The sequence below is a fragment of the Glycine max genome, chromosome 17, assembly GCF_000004515.6.
Source record: "Glycine max cultivar Williams 82 chromosome 17, Glycine_max_v4.0, whole genome shotgun sequence".
Taxonomy (NCBI): domain Eukaryota; kingdom Viridiplantae; phylum Streptophyta; class Magnoliopsida; order Fabales; family Fabaceae; genus Glycine; species Glycine max.
In genome coordinates, this window is record NC_038253.2 from 211,762 (window position 1) to 228,956 (window position 17,195).

At 31.1% G+C, this 17,195-nt stretch overlaps 2 protein-coding genes across 4 annotated transcripts; both read left to right on the forward strand.

The window, feature by feature from the left end:
* Window positions 1–8,329: 8,329 nt before the first annotated feature.
* LOC100790515 (protein NRT1/ PTR FAMILY 4.3) lies at window positions 8,330–10,559 on the forward strand. Its single transcript, XM_003550408.5, has 3 exons — window positions 8,330–8,675; window positions 8,759–8,976; window positions 9,084–10,559. The coding sequence occupies exons 1-3, from the start codon at window positions 8,585–8,587 to the stop codon at window positions 10,392–10,394; spliced, it is 1,620 nt and encodes a 539-aa protein (XP_003550456.1). The 5' UTR covers window positions 8,330–8,584; the 3' UTR covers window positions 10,395–10,559.
* Window positions 10,560–12,417: 1,858 nt separating this feature from the next.
* On the forward strand, window positions 12,418–16,329 carry LOC100795070 (survival of motor neuron-related-splicing factor 30). Of its 3 annotated transcripts, none has more exons than XM_003550008.5 (8): window positions 12,418–12,663; window positions 12,737–12,805; window positions 13,234–13,347; window positions 13,537–13,616; window positions 13,704–13,779; window positions 14,210–14,395; window positions 14,670–14,798; window positions 15,985–16,329. In XM_003550008.5, exons 1-8 carry the CDS (start codon window positions 12,583–12,585, stop codon window positions 16,144–16,146), a joined length of 897 nt encoding a protein of 298 aa, XP_003550056.1. In that variant the 5' UTR covers window positions 12,418–12,582; the 3' UTR covers window positions 16,147–16,329. The 3 variants fall into 3 exon arrangements, with proteins under 3 accessions (XP_003550056.1, XP_014625446.1, XP_014625447.1); XM_014769960.2 differs by having other exon boundaries at window positions 12,583–12,663; window positions 12,737–13,086; XM_014769961.2 differs by lacking the exon at window positions 12,418–12,663 and adding an exon at window positions 13,022–13,086 and having other exon boundaries at window positions 12,787–12,805.
* Window positions 16,330–17,195: the final 866 nt, after the last annotated feature.

The following is a 17,195-nucleotide window of genomic DNA, read 5'->3' on the forward strand; positions in this document are numbered from 1 at the left end:
TTGGTGCCCATTTTCATAAAGTTAGTTTCCATTAACTTCTTACGTAGTTAGCCAGAATTCTGGTTGTGAAGTCATTGGATTAATCATGTAACAAGCAAGCTGGCTCAGGGTAAAAGATCACTTTGATTCTTTGTTATATATATTATATATGGTTAGTGAGACGAGTGATCTCTTTCTTTCTTCTTAATATGGATAGTTACTTTAATGACTATTATTCCATACAATTGTTTCATAATTAATTAATTAGATGTTGATAATGGTTGTAGAAAATAGAAATGAAGCATAGCCGTGGGGCGTGCAAATTCTCAAACTTCTACTTGAATTGATAATATATATAGTGCTTGACAATGACATTGACCGCGCAAAGATTCTAAAACTATCCACATCTACCAATATTCATGGCAACTATATTCCTTAAAGTATTACCTTTCTCTTTCAGCGCGCGTGTTTCTCAGATTACAATCCACATCGATCAGAAACTAGATCGAAAGATGCATTCCTTTGCATATCCCCTCTCTCACTAAGGAAATTTCATAGTATCCAAATTTCTTCTACAAATGACATAGTGCGGTGCAAATGGAGGTGGAAGTAGTAAAACACAAAATTCTGGTGAAGTCGAGGGGTAAATGGCACTTAATTAAAAATATACTACGTATAATAGTATCATGTGCTAAAATTAAGTAATAAACTAAACCAATATAATGTTGATTAGCAAGGTGTATGTTTGTTTCTTTACCAGGAATGAGGTTCCACGTGTATCCAGTTTTGTCGTAATTAACCTGGCCAGCGCCTTATATGAAATTTGGCATTTCATGATTGAAAGGTTGAATTTCCTTAATCATGATCTAATAGTAGGTGAAATGAAAAATAATTAAATTTGACAGCTCACACATGTATCAGCAACCAATAAGCTTAATTACATGAAGTCAAAGCGTATAAATTTTGAATGTAAGGCATTGCATGGTCAAATCTTCTTTGGCTATATTTGCCCAAAATATGAAGGAAAGAAAGGAAAGGGATGACCCAGCCTGCCACTAAACACATATCTATCATGTGTACATGCCCATACATATTACATACCCTTTTTGACTATTATTAATTAGTTGTGTGACAAAACGTACTCGATCGGTACAATGGATTGCATCCAAATTTCTTTCCAGTTAAGTTGACTCAATTGACATGTATATATCAAATCAAATCAGTTTTAGTTTTAAGGCATTCAAAAGGAACAAGCTAAAAAGGCTTAGACTTAGAGTTAGTACTGGATATGGGTGAGAGCTTCCGACATACATATATAAAAGATCGAATGATACATACTTATGCAATATCTGCCTTCAGCTTAATTATTCAGTTTGGGACTTGATACAGAGTTACCTAAACATTACAGGCTCCACCACTAACCCACGCTACTACCTTAGAGTATGTGTTTTCGTGCCCTCCCTCCCCCTCTATGTTAATTTATTTGCTAATAGATGTATATAGTTGGTAGAGCACAAGTCTAACTCACAATCTTTTCATCGAATCCTTGTATTATTTCCTGAAATGTCAATAGTTTTGAATTCCTTCAATTCATATTTTGACGTCATATATATATGCATATTCCCTTTACTACTGCATACGCATCATATCAGCACTGCACACATGTCCACTACGGATGTCACAAAATGTATACAACGACTAGCTAGGGATATTAGTTTCTTCACCACCTATAAAAGCAATTATAAGATTCTCTGAACGTAGAAAGTTGAATGTACGTGTATGTTTAGATCTGAGTCAGGCAAACTCAAAATATTCTTAAATATTGTTATTCAAACATAACTTAGGGTACTGAATTTTCCAAAAGCTAAGGTCATCTTCAACCTTAAGTTCTTACGTGTAAGAACTGTATATTCTTAACAAGAGTCGATTGACATAGTTTAAGAACGTTTCTTACATATAAGATCCCAAGAACTATGGAAGAAAGCCCAGGATGACCTTGCTGTGTTCAAAAGAACCTGCGAGATGTTCTCCAGCATAAAAAAATTATCAACTTGTTTGTCTCTTACTTTTATAACTGTTTTTTTTATAATTAAAACTTAAAAAAATTGTTTAGTAAAAGTAATTTTTCAAATTAATATATTTTTAGCTATTAAAACTATAACATCAAAGCATGCATGACTAACTTATTTTGGTTTTTTATTTTCAGTTTTCTATTACTCGTAGTTTTTCTTGGACTAATACATTTTCTTTTCTTGTTTCCATTTTGTAATATTTAAAAAAATAAAAATAAAAACACACCCTTCCGGAAATCAAAATTGTACAGGAGGAACTGTCTTCTTCAATAGTTCAATGACAAATTCACACTAATAAATAATGCTATTTAATCGACGGAATGAAAGGGAGAAAAAAGCTGCCAAATTGCCTTTATTGACTTTCGTATAATAGTCTATAATATAATTGAAAAAGTTTCATATGAATAGAAAGTAATAAGAGATAAGGACATCAGCATTAATCTAAATACAGAACCGACTTAAACATTTTATACCTAATATTTCTTTATAAATTGAGAAAGGGGTTGGACTTTTTCTTTCTTGAAGAGAAAAAAAAACTCTACCTAATAGTTTATCGATCTTTTCTTTACTGTAATTTGTTATTTAAGATAAATAAAATATTTCTCTGAGTTCAGAAATTTTCTTTATTATCTTAAACTGAGGTGTCATTCACTCTCTTAATATTTTGATTTTTATTTTTTAAAAAGGAAAGAGATGAATGGTGATGAAAGCTTAGCCTAATCTGTGACCATTGATTTTGGATACTGAAGTTAAATGAATAGAATTGAATTGGGACACATGTGGTGTGTGTCAAAACATGTTTTGGATGTTGTTGAAAATCTAAGCACAACAACAAAGATCACGTGTCCTTCTTACACTATCGCATCCATTGACTCCGATGCAGCCGACCCATTCAGCTACCAATCTCTAAACTTGCATATTGGATGAGAATTAGATATTACCAAAATCATTTAGTGTTTTCTTTTTTATAACATTTATTAGTTTTTATGATAATTAATTTTGTTTAAGAGAATTAATTTCAGTATTATTCTAATTCACGACTTGTTAATATATAAATTTATTTAAAATGTACATTAGATATAGAAAGAATTTTTCCAAATTTATTAATTATATATACTCTCTTCTATGTGTTTTGGAAATTTTTCATACACCAACTGCTTGTTGGTGCGGTTAAAAAAAATAATATCTACGTCTTGTGACAGGAAGAAGAATACATTCTAAATTTCTAATCATTGAATTCGATACTATATCACGTGGAACAAGTGATACAATGGGAGATAAAAAGAATAAATTCTAACAATTTGATCACATGTGTAATTGAAAATTTTATATATAAAATGCAGAAATTAGAACCCTTCTTCATGTGTCAAAAGTTCCATTTTACAGCGTATAAAAATTCCAATGCATTGGTTCTTTAATTAAAGCTCGCTTACAAATGAGATTTGTTGAAGCAAACACGAGCACAATAAGTCGTGTTCTCAATTCTAGAGTTGAGCTTAAATCATCCTCAAATGAAAAAAAAAAACCTCAAAAATATGCACTCAAGGGGTCCCCAAATGGGGACAACTTAAGTTTAGTCTCATTTGTTTTTTCCTAAGTGTTGGCCTAAGTTGTTTTCAAATGGAGGAGACTTAAGTTAAATCGATCAGTGAATCACAAATGCCTTCTTTTTTTCTACATTGATGATAATGTCCTTTAACTTTTTTTTTCAAACTGATCCTTCAACAAATTTCCTACAAAACACAAGAAAATAACTCAAGATACGTGTAAAAACTAAAAAGTAAAAGAATGAAAAATTCTAAATAAGATAAACCTTTATTCAAAATTTAATTAAAATGAACATAAGCAAATTAAGCTTAAAAACATATAAGATATCATATAATTGCATTAAAAATACAATAAAATATAAGTATATATGTGACAATTAATATCAGTGTGCAACTTGCATGTTGAATTATCTCGGTTTGAAGGGTGTAATTAAATTTTATATACATCTGTGTCAAATAAATTTTTAATTTGATTTAAATTAATCAGAGAATAATGTGATAATACTATTCATTTTTGAAAAACAAAAAAGTAATTTTATATTTTTTTATATAATGATAATAAAGTTTACACTTAGGTAGAATCTGGTATAAATCATCTAAATTCCTCGTTGCTAAGTGTTAATTGTGAATATTATATTTATTCTTTGAAAACAATACATTATTATAACAATTGATTAATTTTCTCTAACTAATTCTATTATTTAAAGATGAGACATAAAATTCATTTTTGATTGTAAGTTATTTTTAATCAAATAAATAAGTTTATAATTGTTAATTTATTAAATAATTGTCTAATACTTAATACATATAATAATAATAAAAATTTCGATAAAGATATTCATAAATAATTATAGTAATATTATATAATGATTTGTAAGATAATTTGTAAGTATATTTTATAATAGTATTTTCAATTTTAAAAGGTTATTTCCATAATCATTTAGATTTTAATAGTAATTTTATAGGTAGCAAAAGTGGAGATTGGAATAGTAAAAGTTTTGAGAAGAACCAACTCATGAATTCATAAAAATATGAGAATGAATATATTCACAATAACCTTTGGAACTAATAGTCAATTTTGATGTACGCACATTATCGGTGTTTAAAGAGTTAAATGATAATGATTTGATCCACACAAAAATCATATGTCTTGTTTATTAACTTTTAATATTAACTGTCGAATTATGATTTCAACACGTGTATAATAATATTTCTAAATACCCAAATATAATGTCATTTGTCTTTGTATAACTTCTTTTATAACTGCTCCAACTGACATCTTGAAATGACCTTCCTTCTGAACTCTATTAAACTCCACATGTGTTCTAATAAAGTCGTCAAAATCATCAATTTGTATCAAAATAAATTTCTTTGATGACACATTCAACTTCTTGAATTTTATTTCACATATTGATCAATTTTAATGTAGTCTTCTATTTCTCTTGAGATAAGTTCATCAAAATTATACATAACTTTCATAACACATTTTACATGACAGAATTAACACTAGGTCAATGTTATTTTTTTTATTTCCAAGAAATTACAATATATTTTTGTTTTGTTAATGTCAGGTATGCAAGAAAAAGTTTGTCCCATCCTTTCCATGAAACAAAAAGGGCACAAAGACCTTGTATTTGAAAAGGAAATAGATTGACCAATGAATTCGAAAATGTGAGCATCATTCCGTTCTTTAAATGATTTAGCAACGACATCCTTTTGATTTTGTCTTTTGTTGTGTTATAAGACAACAAACCGCATTGCTAACAGCTGCATATGAAAGTTGAATGTTAATTACTGTTGTTAAGAACTTCACCTTCGACTCATTTTAGTAAATAATTAAATAAAATAAAAAAGTAAAAAAAAATTGACTCTTTTAATTTTAAAAACATACTTCCAAGAGTTTGATTCTAGAGTATAATTTTTTTTACACAATCAACTAATAAAAAATATTATATTTATATTTTTAAAAATAATTATTATAAACTTATTGATTAAAAGTTTTTGAAAGTCAAATAATAATTTTAAAAAATTATTTAACATTTAAAACATTCACATAATTTGTTTATTTTCATGTTAATTAAAATGGTATAGTTAATATTTTTCTTTTTCACTGTCACTTAAAAAATATTCTCACCAAATAAACCCTTACAATACTGTAATAATTATATTTAAAAAATAAATAATTAATTATGTTTTTAATTTCTGAACTTTTTTGTGTTTTTTATTTTTAGTTTTTAAATAAATAATTGATGAATCTTAGCTTCTAATCTTTTTCTCCGTTCATATTTTTAATCTTTATAATTAAATATTATTGTTAAATGATGAAGTGACAATAATTTAATTATTATTTAATTACATTTTACTATGCTTAGTTTTTTTTACGATTTTAGTTTGCCAAAAAAAATACTTGATTGAAGCATTAAAATATATTAAACTGGTAACTTAAATCACCAAAAAATGCTTTTGAAATCAAGCAAGCGATGCCAATAATCAAAGGAAGAATATTAAATATTTATTTGCTAAAAATAATAAGACCAAAAGAATATTAAACTTTTGCGAACACGATTTCAACATAAGCTTCCATGTGTTCACCGGTCATGCACAACGGCGTTGTTGGACACAACCGTGGAGTTGCAGCGGCGAATGACGGAGGTGGAGGGTCTTCATTTTAAAGCTTTAATCAAGTGTTATCTGTAGGTTCAAAATTGCCAGCCGCCACAAAATGTAATTAAATTGTCTCACTTTATTACTTAACAGCATATTTAACGATAATGATTAAAAAAATAAAAAAAAAACAACTAAAAATATGATTTAAAAAAAAATCATAATTGATAATTTTTTTATTTAGAGACTAAAAATAAAAATTTAGAAATTAAAGCATATAGATAACCCAAGAATAAAACTACCACAGTGAAATCCACCCAAAACACTTTATCCCCCTCCTTTCTCTTCGATAAAAATTAAAATAATCGTAATAGGTAGTCAGAATATATTTTGTTTTGCTTTCTATATAAAGTGGCTTTGCGCATAACTTCTTAGACTGAATGAGTGTTATTAAGAAAAAGTATATTGATTTCCACTAATAAAACGTACGGCATTTGTTTGGAAATCAATGCGTTTGAGCTTTACAGGATAGATCAACAATAAAGTCAAAAACATAAGGAGAATTGGGGAATTGGAAATTTACGTATTTTTTTATCTTTATTTTGATATAGTATATTAAGGACTCGAAATTTAAAATTTAAAATAGTATTAATTAAAAATAATAATAATATAAATAAAATATTTAATATGTAACGAAAAAGTAATATTATTTAATGAAGAATAAATATTTTTAAAATGAATAGTTTTAAACATGAGAGCTCAAATTTATTATACAAAATAGATATTGCCTGATATTAATTAATTTGAGGGGAAATTTATCATAAGGGAAATATTTCGTATGCTGAGAAATCATGGGTTTTGAAAATTATGAATCTTTGGAATCATTATCTACGAGGAATGACTAAATATATGTTTGATTTTCTTTTTCTCAGTTCTATCAAACAAAATAGATATTCTTTGATAATAACTTGAGGGGAAATGTAATATAAAGGAAATCTTTTCATATGCTGAGGAATCATGGTTTTTGAAAATTATGAATCATAGGAATTATTATCTACATGAATGACTAAAATATATTCGGTTAGTCATAAATATTCTTAAAAATATTAGATGGAAATTAGAGAATTTAATAAGAAATTATTTTAAAACTTTACTATATAATTGTATTTTTTTAGAGGAATAATCTTATATTTTATCAATACAAGTAGGATTGAAATTAAAAACATGTTAACAAGCAAAAGATCTAAAACTTATTTGATTGTACCCCCAAAGTGGAATCCAAGAAGTTTGAGAACTTTTTTGAGCTCAAGACACATCCACAATGAATTTCTAATTAAGATAACCTGACATTTTTACACAATTAAAACTTTTTGCTCAATTAAAAATGTTAATTTTTTATCTCATGGAAATAATTATGTGGAAAATATAAATAAAAAGCATTTATAATATTTGTTGAGAATATTATTTTTTGAATAATAAATCAAATATGAGAAGCAAACATTTTTCAATTTTAGATTCATGAAAAACTAAAAATCTTCCTAATATTAAATGCCCAATGTAGTAGTTAGTAGGGGATAACATGCCTTGTTATGATGACAATGATAGCCTCCCTCCAATCCAACCCAAAAGATGAGAAATGAACTTTTAATTATTTATCATTTTCCTTTTTTATTATTTAAATTCACAATATTCATGAGCATAATTTTAAACTTAAAATATAAAATTATTAAAATATAATTTTATATTTTTAATTAATATTCATTAATTTAATTTTAAAATAACTTTTAAACTAAAAAGGAATAAAACAGAGCATTCCTTATTGATATATATATTTTAATAAAATTTTGTAGTTTTGAAAGAAATCTTGAAGAGAATATTTATAGAATTTAATGGTGATGATCAAATTAAAAACAAATTATTTATTGACTTTTATTAATGACCAATTTTTATTAAAAATTTGATTGATTGCTTTTAATAAGATTTTTCTTCTACGTCTTTCTCATTTATAATTATTAAATTTGATTTGAACAGTTAAGAGAATTAAATTTAAGTTTAGTATCGTTATAACTTATTGTTGATATAATTAGGTGGATTTGAGTAGAGGTAGAGTAGTAGTAGTAGAGAGAGAGAGAGAGAGAGAGAGAGAGAGAGAGAGATAAGTTGGATTTTGTTGCAAATTAAAAAAGAAGAAAGGAAGAGAGAATAATATTGTGGGCTAGGGGGTTAAAGGAGGTTGTTGGTTTTCATAGGATAGGTGCCACAAGAATACTTGTGGTGCGAAGAAAGAGAAAAGGAGTATATCTCCATTGGTGAGTAGCTATAAAATAGTTGGGAGTGGGTGAGAGTGATTCATTCTCTCTAACTGAGACCATCAAGAAATTAATGGAGGCATCACCCAGTACTCTGGATTGGAGAGGCAGACCATCCAACCCTGCCAAACACGGTGGAATGATTCCGGCTGCTTTTGTTCTTGGTCCCTCTCTCTCTCTCTCTCTCTCTCTCTCTCTCTAATTATTTAATTAATTAGTTGCTGATCTCCCTCTTGATCAATTGCAGGGTTGCAAGCATTTGAGATAATGGCAATAGCGGCAGTGGGAAACAATCTGATAACTTATGTGGCCAATGACATGCACTTCCCTTTGTCCAAGGCTGCCAACCTAGTCACTAACTTTGTTGGGACCATCTTTCTCCTCTCTCTCCTCGGCGGCTATCTATCAGACTCTTACCTTGGCAGCTTCTGGACCATGCTCCTCTTTGGTTTCGTCGAACTTTCTGTAATTAAGCTTCTCTCTCTCTCTCTCTCTCTCTCTCTATATATATATATATATATTGTCCATTGATACAAGAGCCTTAATTCATGTATATAATAATACGATTACAGGGTTTCATACTGCTATCAGTCCAAGCTCATGTTCCTCAATTGAAGCCACCTCCATGCAATGTGAACGATGGAGAACAGTGCGTAGAAGCAAAGGGCATGAAGGCCATGATATTCTTTGTAGCACTCTACTTGGTGGCATTAGGGAGTGGGTGTGTGAAGCCAAACATGCTTGCTTATGGAGGAGACCAGTTCGAGCAAAACGACCCAAAGCAGTTAAAGAAGCTCTCAACCTACTTCAATGCCGCATATTTTGCATTCTCTGTGGGACAACTTGTGAGCCTAACCATTCTTGTTTGGGTGCAAACTCATTCAGGAATGGACGTTGGCTTCGGGGTATCCGCAGCTGTAATGGCAATGGGATTGATAAGCTTGATATGTGGCACTCTATATTACAGAAACAAGCCCCCACAAGGAAGTATTTTAACTCCCGTGGCTCAGGTTCTTGTCGCTGCATTTTCCAAAAGAAACCTTCCATCTTCCCCATCATCCATGATCAGAGTGGAACAAGTTGAGCAAGTGAAGATATTGCTATCTGTTATTCCGATATTCTCGTGCACCATCGTTTTCAACACCATCTTAGCACAACTTCAGACATTCTCAGTCCAACAAGGGAGAGCAATGGACACCCATCTCACCAAATCCTTTAATATCCCTCCCGCCTCCCTTCAGTCCATTCCTTACATTTTGCTCATCTTTTTAGTTCCTCTCTATGACACCTTCTTTGTCCCATTTGCCAGAAAATTCACCGGCCATGAGTCTGGAATCTCACCTTTGCGCCGAATAGGCTTTGGTCTTTTTCTGGCTACCTTTTCTATGGTTGCAGCTGCTCTGTTGGAGAAAAAGAGAAGGGACGCAGCTGTGAACCATCACAAAGTTTTGTCCATCTTTTGGATAACCCCACAATACTTGATATTTGGCTTGTCAGAGATGTTCACAGCCATTGGCCTCCTTGAGTTCTTTTATAAACAGTCCTTGAAAGGGATGCAAGCATTCTTTACAGCCATCACATATTGCTCTTACTCATTTGGCTTTTACTTGAGCACACTTTTGGTTTCTTTGGTCAATAAGATCACTTCAACTTCTTCTTCTTCAGCTGCTGGCTGGCTTCACAACAACGACCTTAACCAGGACAGGCTTGATCTTTTCTATTGGTTACTGGCTGTCTTAAGCTTCCTCAACTTCCTCAACTATCTCTTTTGGTCCAGACGCTATTCTCATGCTCCTTCCGCACTACCCCAACCTAATAATGCCAAGGAAATCAACCCCTACTCACAACTACATGATCACCATCACAATAATATTATTCCATAGATATATATATATATATATATATACTCTTTTCAAAATATTAATTATTTTACAGTTACTGTAAAGAATTATATCGATCAAAATGTCGTATCGATCGAGTAGCTAGCATATATAATATATTGCAGTTACAAGCTTAATTAATCTATTACTTCTTTGCCTTAATCTTAATTCGGTGGCACATCCATGGAAGGGAGAAAAGAGCCTTTCTTCACACATATTTAATTATAATGTTGATCAATAATTGAAGCGATACGATAAAGACTTCTCTTTTTTTTTTTTTTGTATAAAAGTGTGTTTAAGTGATTAGATAGATGATTTATAACTAATTAAGCAATTGTTTTATAAGTATACAAGATATTATATATCTAGCCCAATAGTTATACTTCACACTCACAAAAAAGAGAGATGTAGAAAGAGAGTCAACCGTGTTTTTACCGAGAGTAGGAATCACTGAGTAATGATCGCGCATACGAAACATAAGATAAGTTCCCACATATTTCTTTTTTTCGAAACGTGCATATACTTTTTTTTCCTATGAATTTTATTGTAAAATTTGCAACTAAAAAATTTAAAAATAAATTCGCGTACGACTTTCAGACAAAATTAAAAGCGTACATCATAATAATTATTGCTGTTATAGCTAAAGTTATGTTAGTTGTTGTTGTATTTATCCCAGATGATAAACAAGTGTGTCTCACATCCTACTAGACTATGAATTAGTTCCGCTGGCATGTGACTGTCGTTGTTGATCCAAAAAAAAAAATATACATACAAATAGAATCAAACATAATTATTCGGTCGAGTAGATTGTTCCCTATGTGAATAACTAAAGTTATGTTTGAGGATGGTTAAGGTTGTTCTTGTTCCATTATTTTACAAAAAAATGTGATATTTGGACACTCGTAAATTATGAATACACCATTAACACTTTTAATTTCTTTTTTTCTCTCTTCTTATCACATTTCATCGTTAATATTTAAATTAATCACTTATTTTTTCTCTCTTTCACTCTCAAGGTATATACATTTCAGCAATGTTCAAGAATGATTTTTCATTTTACAATCATGTACGGTTTTGCATTGAGACATGTCTCAAACATGTTTTACTGTTGGGGCCAGACCCCCCAGAAGCATTTCAATTGGCATCCTCCTGTGACAATATTTACATCAAAATGTTGGCTTAAAGATTAACAGATTCCCCACTTACCCCCAACAAAAAAATGGCTGGTCATGGCACTGAGCCCACTTTGGTCTTAAATATATGATTGTTTTTGCCTACTACATTATTTCTGCGAAAGTCTCTCCTTTCATATCCTCTTTTTCTAGCTTCCTCTTTTGCTTTTTATCATCTAAGAAAGGTTTTAGTATTCTATGAATATTTTAAATTTAAGTAAAATTTAAAAGAAAGCATATTATCACAACTAAATAATAGTATATATGAAAGGAAAAAGAGGACACTTAGCAATAATAATTATACATAATTTATTAATTAAATAAGAATAAAGTAAAGATATGTGATTTTTCAAATCTATTATTTGTGTGTTGTAAGTTAATTTTTTTAAGGTGAACATATATTAGTAGAATAAAACTGCAATTCTGATTAAAAAAACAACACCAAATATATCTGTGGAACTAAATTTAAGTATTGTCCAAAAACCAATCATATTATAATTAATATAATCAAAATATTAATTAAATAATATGAATAATAAAAAAATAATACTCAAATGAGAACATCAATGTAAAAGTATAATATTAACAAATAATGATTAGAAATACATAGCAAAATAAAACCCGCAGAAGAGGCAAGCCCCTGACATGATGAATAAGGATGAGTCTCAGGGGGAGAGGGGGAGGAATGACCCACCCATTATGGCCTGTAAACGTGAGTAACGCCTTTTATGAATACACCTATGAGAAAATGGATTTGTTTGGGGACGTGGGAAGCAAAAGTTTAGGGCAAGTTAGGAATTTCACAAATTTTTATTATTTTTTTTTAAAAAAAGTGGATGGAAATAACAAAGTGGGAGAGTGAAATGGGATAGGAAGAGGGCTTGGGGTTTAGAAGGCGGATGGCCAGGGCAAGCCCAAGCCCAAGCCCAAGCCCAAGTATGATATAATGTTTATGCGGGAGTGGGGAGGGGTAGCGTGTTGAAGGATCGAAATCGGAAGAAGGATTAGGGTTTGTGGAGATGCAAGGGCAAGGCGTTGATGAAGTGAGCATAGAAGAGTTGGCGTCGAATCTTTCCCTCTACAAAGATCAACTGAACCAGGTAACCAAGCTCGCTCACAACTATTCACTCATTCTTTCTTGTTTGTTTAATAATGTTTTTTTGAATCCATCAGGTTAGAGAACTCTTAAACGATGACCCTGCAAATTCTGAATATGTTGACATGGAGAGGGAACTTTCCGAGGTAAGCTCAATTCAACCCCAGTTTTGATGTTTTGTTTCCGCCTTGTTCTCTATCATTCATTCATCATCGAGTAAGCAGATAGATCCCTCCCATTCCATCGGAGGATGTCATTCTATATATTACTACTAATCAAACTAGTTTCTTCGAAAAGGTGAGGGTACTACTACTAGTATTACTGCGGCAATTTGTAATATCATTCAAATTGCTCAACCTCAGGAGGAGCATTAAAAAGTGAGTGTTAGGTCCAAATGCACATCACGTCTATCTTGGTTCTTGTGCAGGTCTGCTCTGTCTCCTGATGTCCAGCATGCTTTCTCCTCAGAGATTCTAAGTTAGATTTTTGTCATTATTTTGCTTTATCGTCGTCTAACACAATACTACTTGCTTTACTGAACTCCAAATATGTGCCCTAAAATTGTGTTACACAGGTCATTGCCTTGACCGAGGAACTCCTTGCAACTGCAAAGCAGAATGAAATCTCTGCTCCTCCTAATAATGCTGCTGCATCTCCAACCTTGTCCATACATAACGAGAATCAATTGGTACGTCCTCAATATTTTGTTTTGAGCGACCATAGAATTTCTTGTTCATAATCGATGTAATTTCTTTCCTTTGATAATTGATCAACTTACAAACTGGCAGAGGCTGTGGAAAAAACAATTCAAGTCATCTCTGATGATTTAAATGCAATACTTTTTTACTGAATTATTATGTTATTTCACTTTTAACAGCTAGATAGTAGTTCTGATCATCAAGAGAAACTTCCTGTTGGCACCAAAGTTCAGGCAGTTTGGAGTGAAGATGGGGAGTGGTATTGTTGTCTGTCAGTGTATTTTATTTTCCATTTCATTTACCCATGTTCACTGTGTGTTCACTTTGTTTTATTATGAATGTCCAGGTATGATGCGACAATTGAGGCTTATACTCCAAATGGTTATTATGTAAGCTATGACAATTGGGGTAATAAAGAAGAGGTAAGGCTTTTAAAACTACCTGATGCAAATTTGATCTCCATTGCTTCTCATAGGGTGTCTTATGTAGTCTATGCATAAATTTTCCTCTAAATTTTTTATTGCTACATGTTTAATGTTGAACATGTATTTTCCTGCTGATAGGAAAATAGTTGGTGGGAGGGATCAATTTCTAATGAAAGTCCTATGTCTTGTTTGGTGGACGTGGATCCATATTGAACTGCATGCATGATTTAGTTGATTTGCAAAGATACAACTTTTCTCAAGATCTTTGTTTAGTTGAGAAAGGAAACAGAGGAAGCAATATTATATCCTGGGGAAGCTTACTTGCAAGTAGAGAATTTTCAATTGTGTGCTGTTTGTGCCGTGTGTGAATTGAATTGTTCCATAGCTCATGGTAAAAGCCTTGTTGATCTTGGTTGTTTATTACCAGGTTGATCCTGCCAATGTAAGGTCAATTCAAGAAGGTTCTGTTGATGCTTTATTAGAAGCTGAGCGAGTTGCTGAAGCAACAAAACAGGCCATCAAACGAAAAATTGCACAAGCTGCATCTATCGATTTACAGTCTCGGAGTCTACCTACAAAGCTTCGTATAGAGGCTGATGATCCTGAGGATGTGGTGAGTTGTTTTGTCAAATTTTCATTCCCTTATCTTCTCTCTTCATAAATTATGCTTTCTGTATTCAAAATGGTTGTTTTCAATGAAATGCTTGGATTTTCTGTTTTTGCTATATAGGATTATAGATGTCATTGGGTTAGTCTTTTATTCCGTATGTTTTTCCAAGGAGAAAAATGTTTGCTAGTGGGTTCTGGAATTGTTTTTGTTTTATGCTAGTTTATCTGCCAGTTAGCTAGGATGCCATCAATGACATGTTTTCTAACTCTAATCACAGAAAGCTTCAAAACGCAAGAAAATACATGCTTTTAAGTCAAAGATGCGGATGGAGCAACTTGAAGTCACACAAAATAAGCGGCAAAATGCTTGGCAGCAGTTTCAGTCAACCAAAGGAAAGGCAAAGAAGGTACCTTTCTCAAATTTGCAACTTTTTATTCTTATATTAGAATTAGATAAGTTTATGCTTTTGCAGTTTATTTTAGATTTTCTTGTACCTTTGTGACAAATGGTAGCTTTCATGTAAGAATTGTGATTAATTTTTATTTGTATGTACCTTTTTGAGACCCACAATAATTTTTGAAATGTTCCCTTCAATTCCCCTCCTCTTCTTAGCAACCAAACTCACCCTTAGAGGAAAATAAGTGGAAAAAAGGGTAAAGATGTTTAGGGTTAAATTGTCTGGAAAGTCAGTCCAATCAGGCTTGTCTTTGTAACGTGATTAATTATATAGTACTATATTGCATGAGAAGTTTGAAACAGAATACAAGTGTTTTATGAAAATAAATTGATCTTATTTCCTTTTTGTAGTCTATATGTTGTATTTCCGTGCAAATTAAGTAATGTGTTTTTTAAGAATAAATAATACATGCACGGACTACCTTTTTTTTTTTTATACACTGTCATCTAATCACATTCACAAGCCATCATGTACAGTGAGTTTGTTGACTTTTATAATAACAACCGTAAAAGTCATACAAAATGTTATTTCTAATTGATTGACTATAAATTTACACTGAGCTGCATGCCTAATAAACTTATATTTTAAAGCCTGACACATCTTTATTGATTTGACACTATGAACATGTATATAAGATGCTGGGTCAATATTAAGATTGTGAATGATTGGCGTATAATGTAAAAACTTGTATTGAAATTAATCATATATATACAACAGGACAGGTATAGTGTATTTTTTTCATATTTCTTGCAGGTTCAGGTTCTGTGTACATTTAAAATCATTGCATATTCTGTGTAGTGTGTACAGTTATATTTAAAATAGTAGCATGTAAAAAATTGTCTTATTGAAATATCTACGAAAAATATAATAACTGAATTTTAAAATTTAAGTATCTCTTGATTTGGTTGGTTATAAATGAAGGAAACGAAATATCAAACTTGGTAAAACTATTGCAACTAACGAAAGAGTTAAAAGTCATGTATCTAACTATTAGCTCTTGTTTCATTCTCATTTTAAATTCTACTTTTGTGTTGTTTTTGCATACAACTTATTTGCTCACAATGCTTAAATAGAGTTTGGAACAATGATCTTTTTTGTCCTGATATTATGCAATACTTTGGCTTTGCATGCACAGATTGGTTTCTTCTCTGGAAGAAAACGGGAGAGTATTTTTAAATCTCCTGATGATCCTCAGGGAAAGGTTGGTGTGACGGGAAGTGGGAAAGGTTTGACAGAGTTCCAGAAGAGAGAAAAACATTTTCACCTCAAAGATGGTACTGTTGAAAATGATGATTAGGTTATGCACCGACTCGGCTAGATGCCCTTTCAATTGTATGTAACATGCTCAAACAACCATTCTCTGTAGAGGTTCACTGATGGCAAACCAAACAATGTTATCTACTGAAATGTGTCGAGACTTCAGAACTGTTCTAGATTGTAGCTTTCGCCCCACATATATATATTTTTTTTTCTTTCACTATTTTATCATGATGCAATTTTGCTGCCTTTTCATTTTGATGTTATATTAACTAGATGCTCATATTTGTTGGTTTGTTGGTCTTAGCTTTAAATTAGTTATTCGAAAGACGATACTTAGGTGCAGTATTTTATGAAAATTCAAAACTGAATTTCATCTCTCGGTAATAATTCATTAGTTCCTGGTGTCGAGATGAAATGTAAATAGTTATTTAAATAAAATGTCGATTTTAACCAGAGAATAATATGTAAATACTCTTAACGTCAACCGTGTTCAAAGGTTTACTATTTGAAATCACGCAAGTTAGAAGAGTCAAATTACATATTCATTTAACAATAGTGGCAATAGGTAAAATTTAAATAAAGTATCACATTATTTCATTTATATCCATATTCCACAACTCACCCAACACATTTTGAATTCAAGTCTTGGATGTGTATAATTTGGACTTAGATTGTCTCTTATGGTGAGGATATTTTAGTCTAATTAGTAATTTTGAGCTTGAGTTTTGTATATTTTATTTTGTACAATGATGGCATTGATATATATATATATAAATTGGTTTTTGATATTCAGTTATAGTTCGTTAAACTATTCACTCAGATAAGCTGAAGTTATGAGTAGGAGATTACTTGTAATAGAAGTGCTTTCCTATGAGCAAATGGCAGCTAGGCTAAGTTGTATTGAAGAGAGAGTTGCCCTTTTTTTTTTTTATCAAGGAGTAAAATGGTTTGGTTGGAATTTTCAATGGGTCTTTAGACATCTCGGCCAATCAAGACATCATCTCCAAACTCCATACATGTGTAGACGAGTTTCATAACTGGGGCAAATGGAAGTCAGAAATGGAGACATATAATTATAATGTTTAA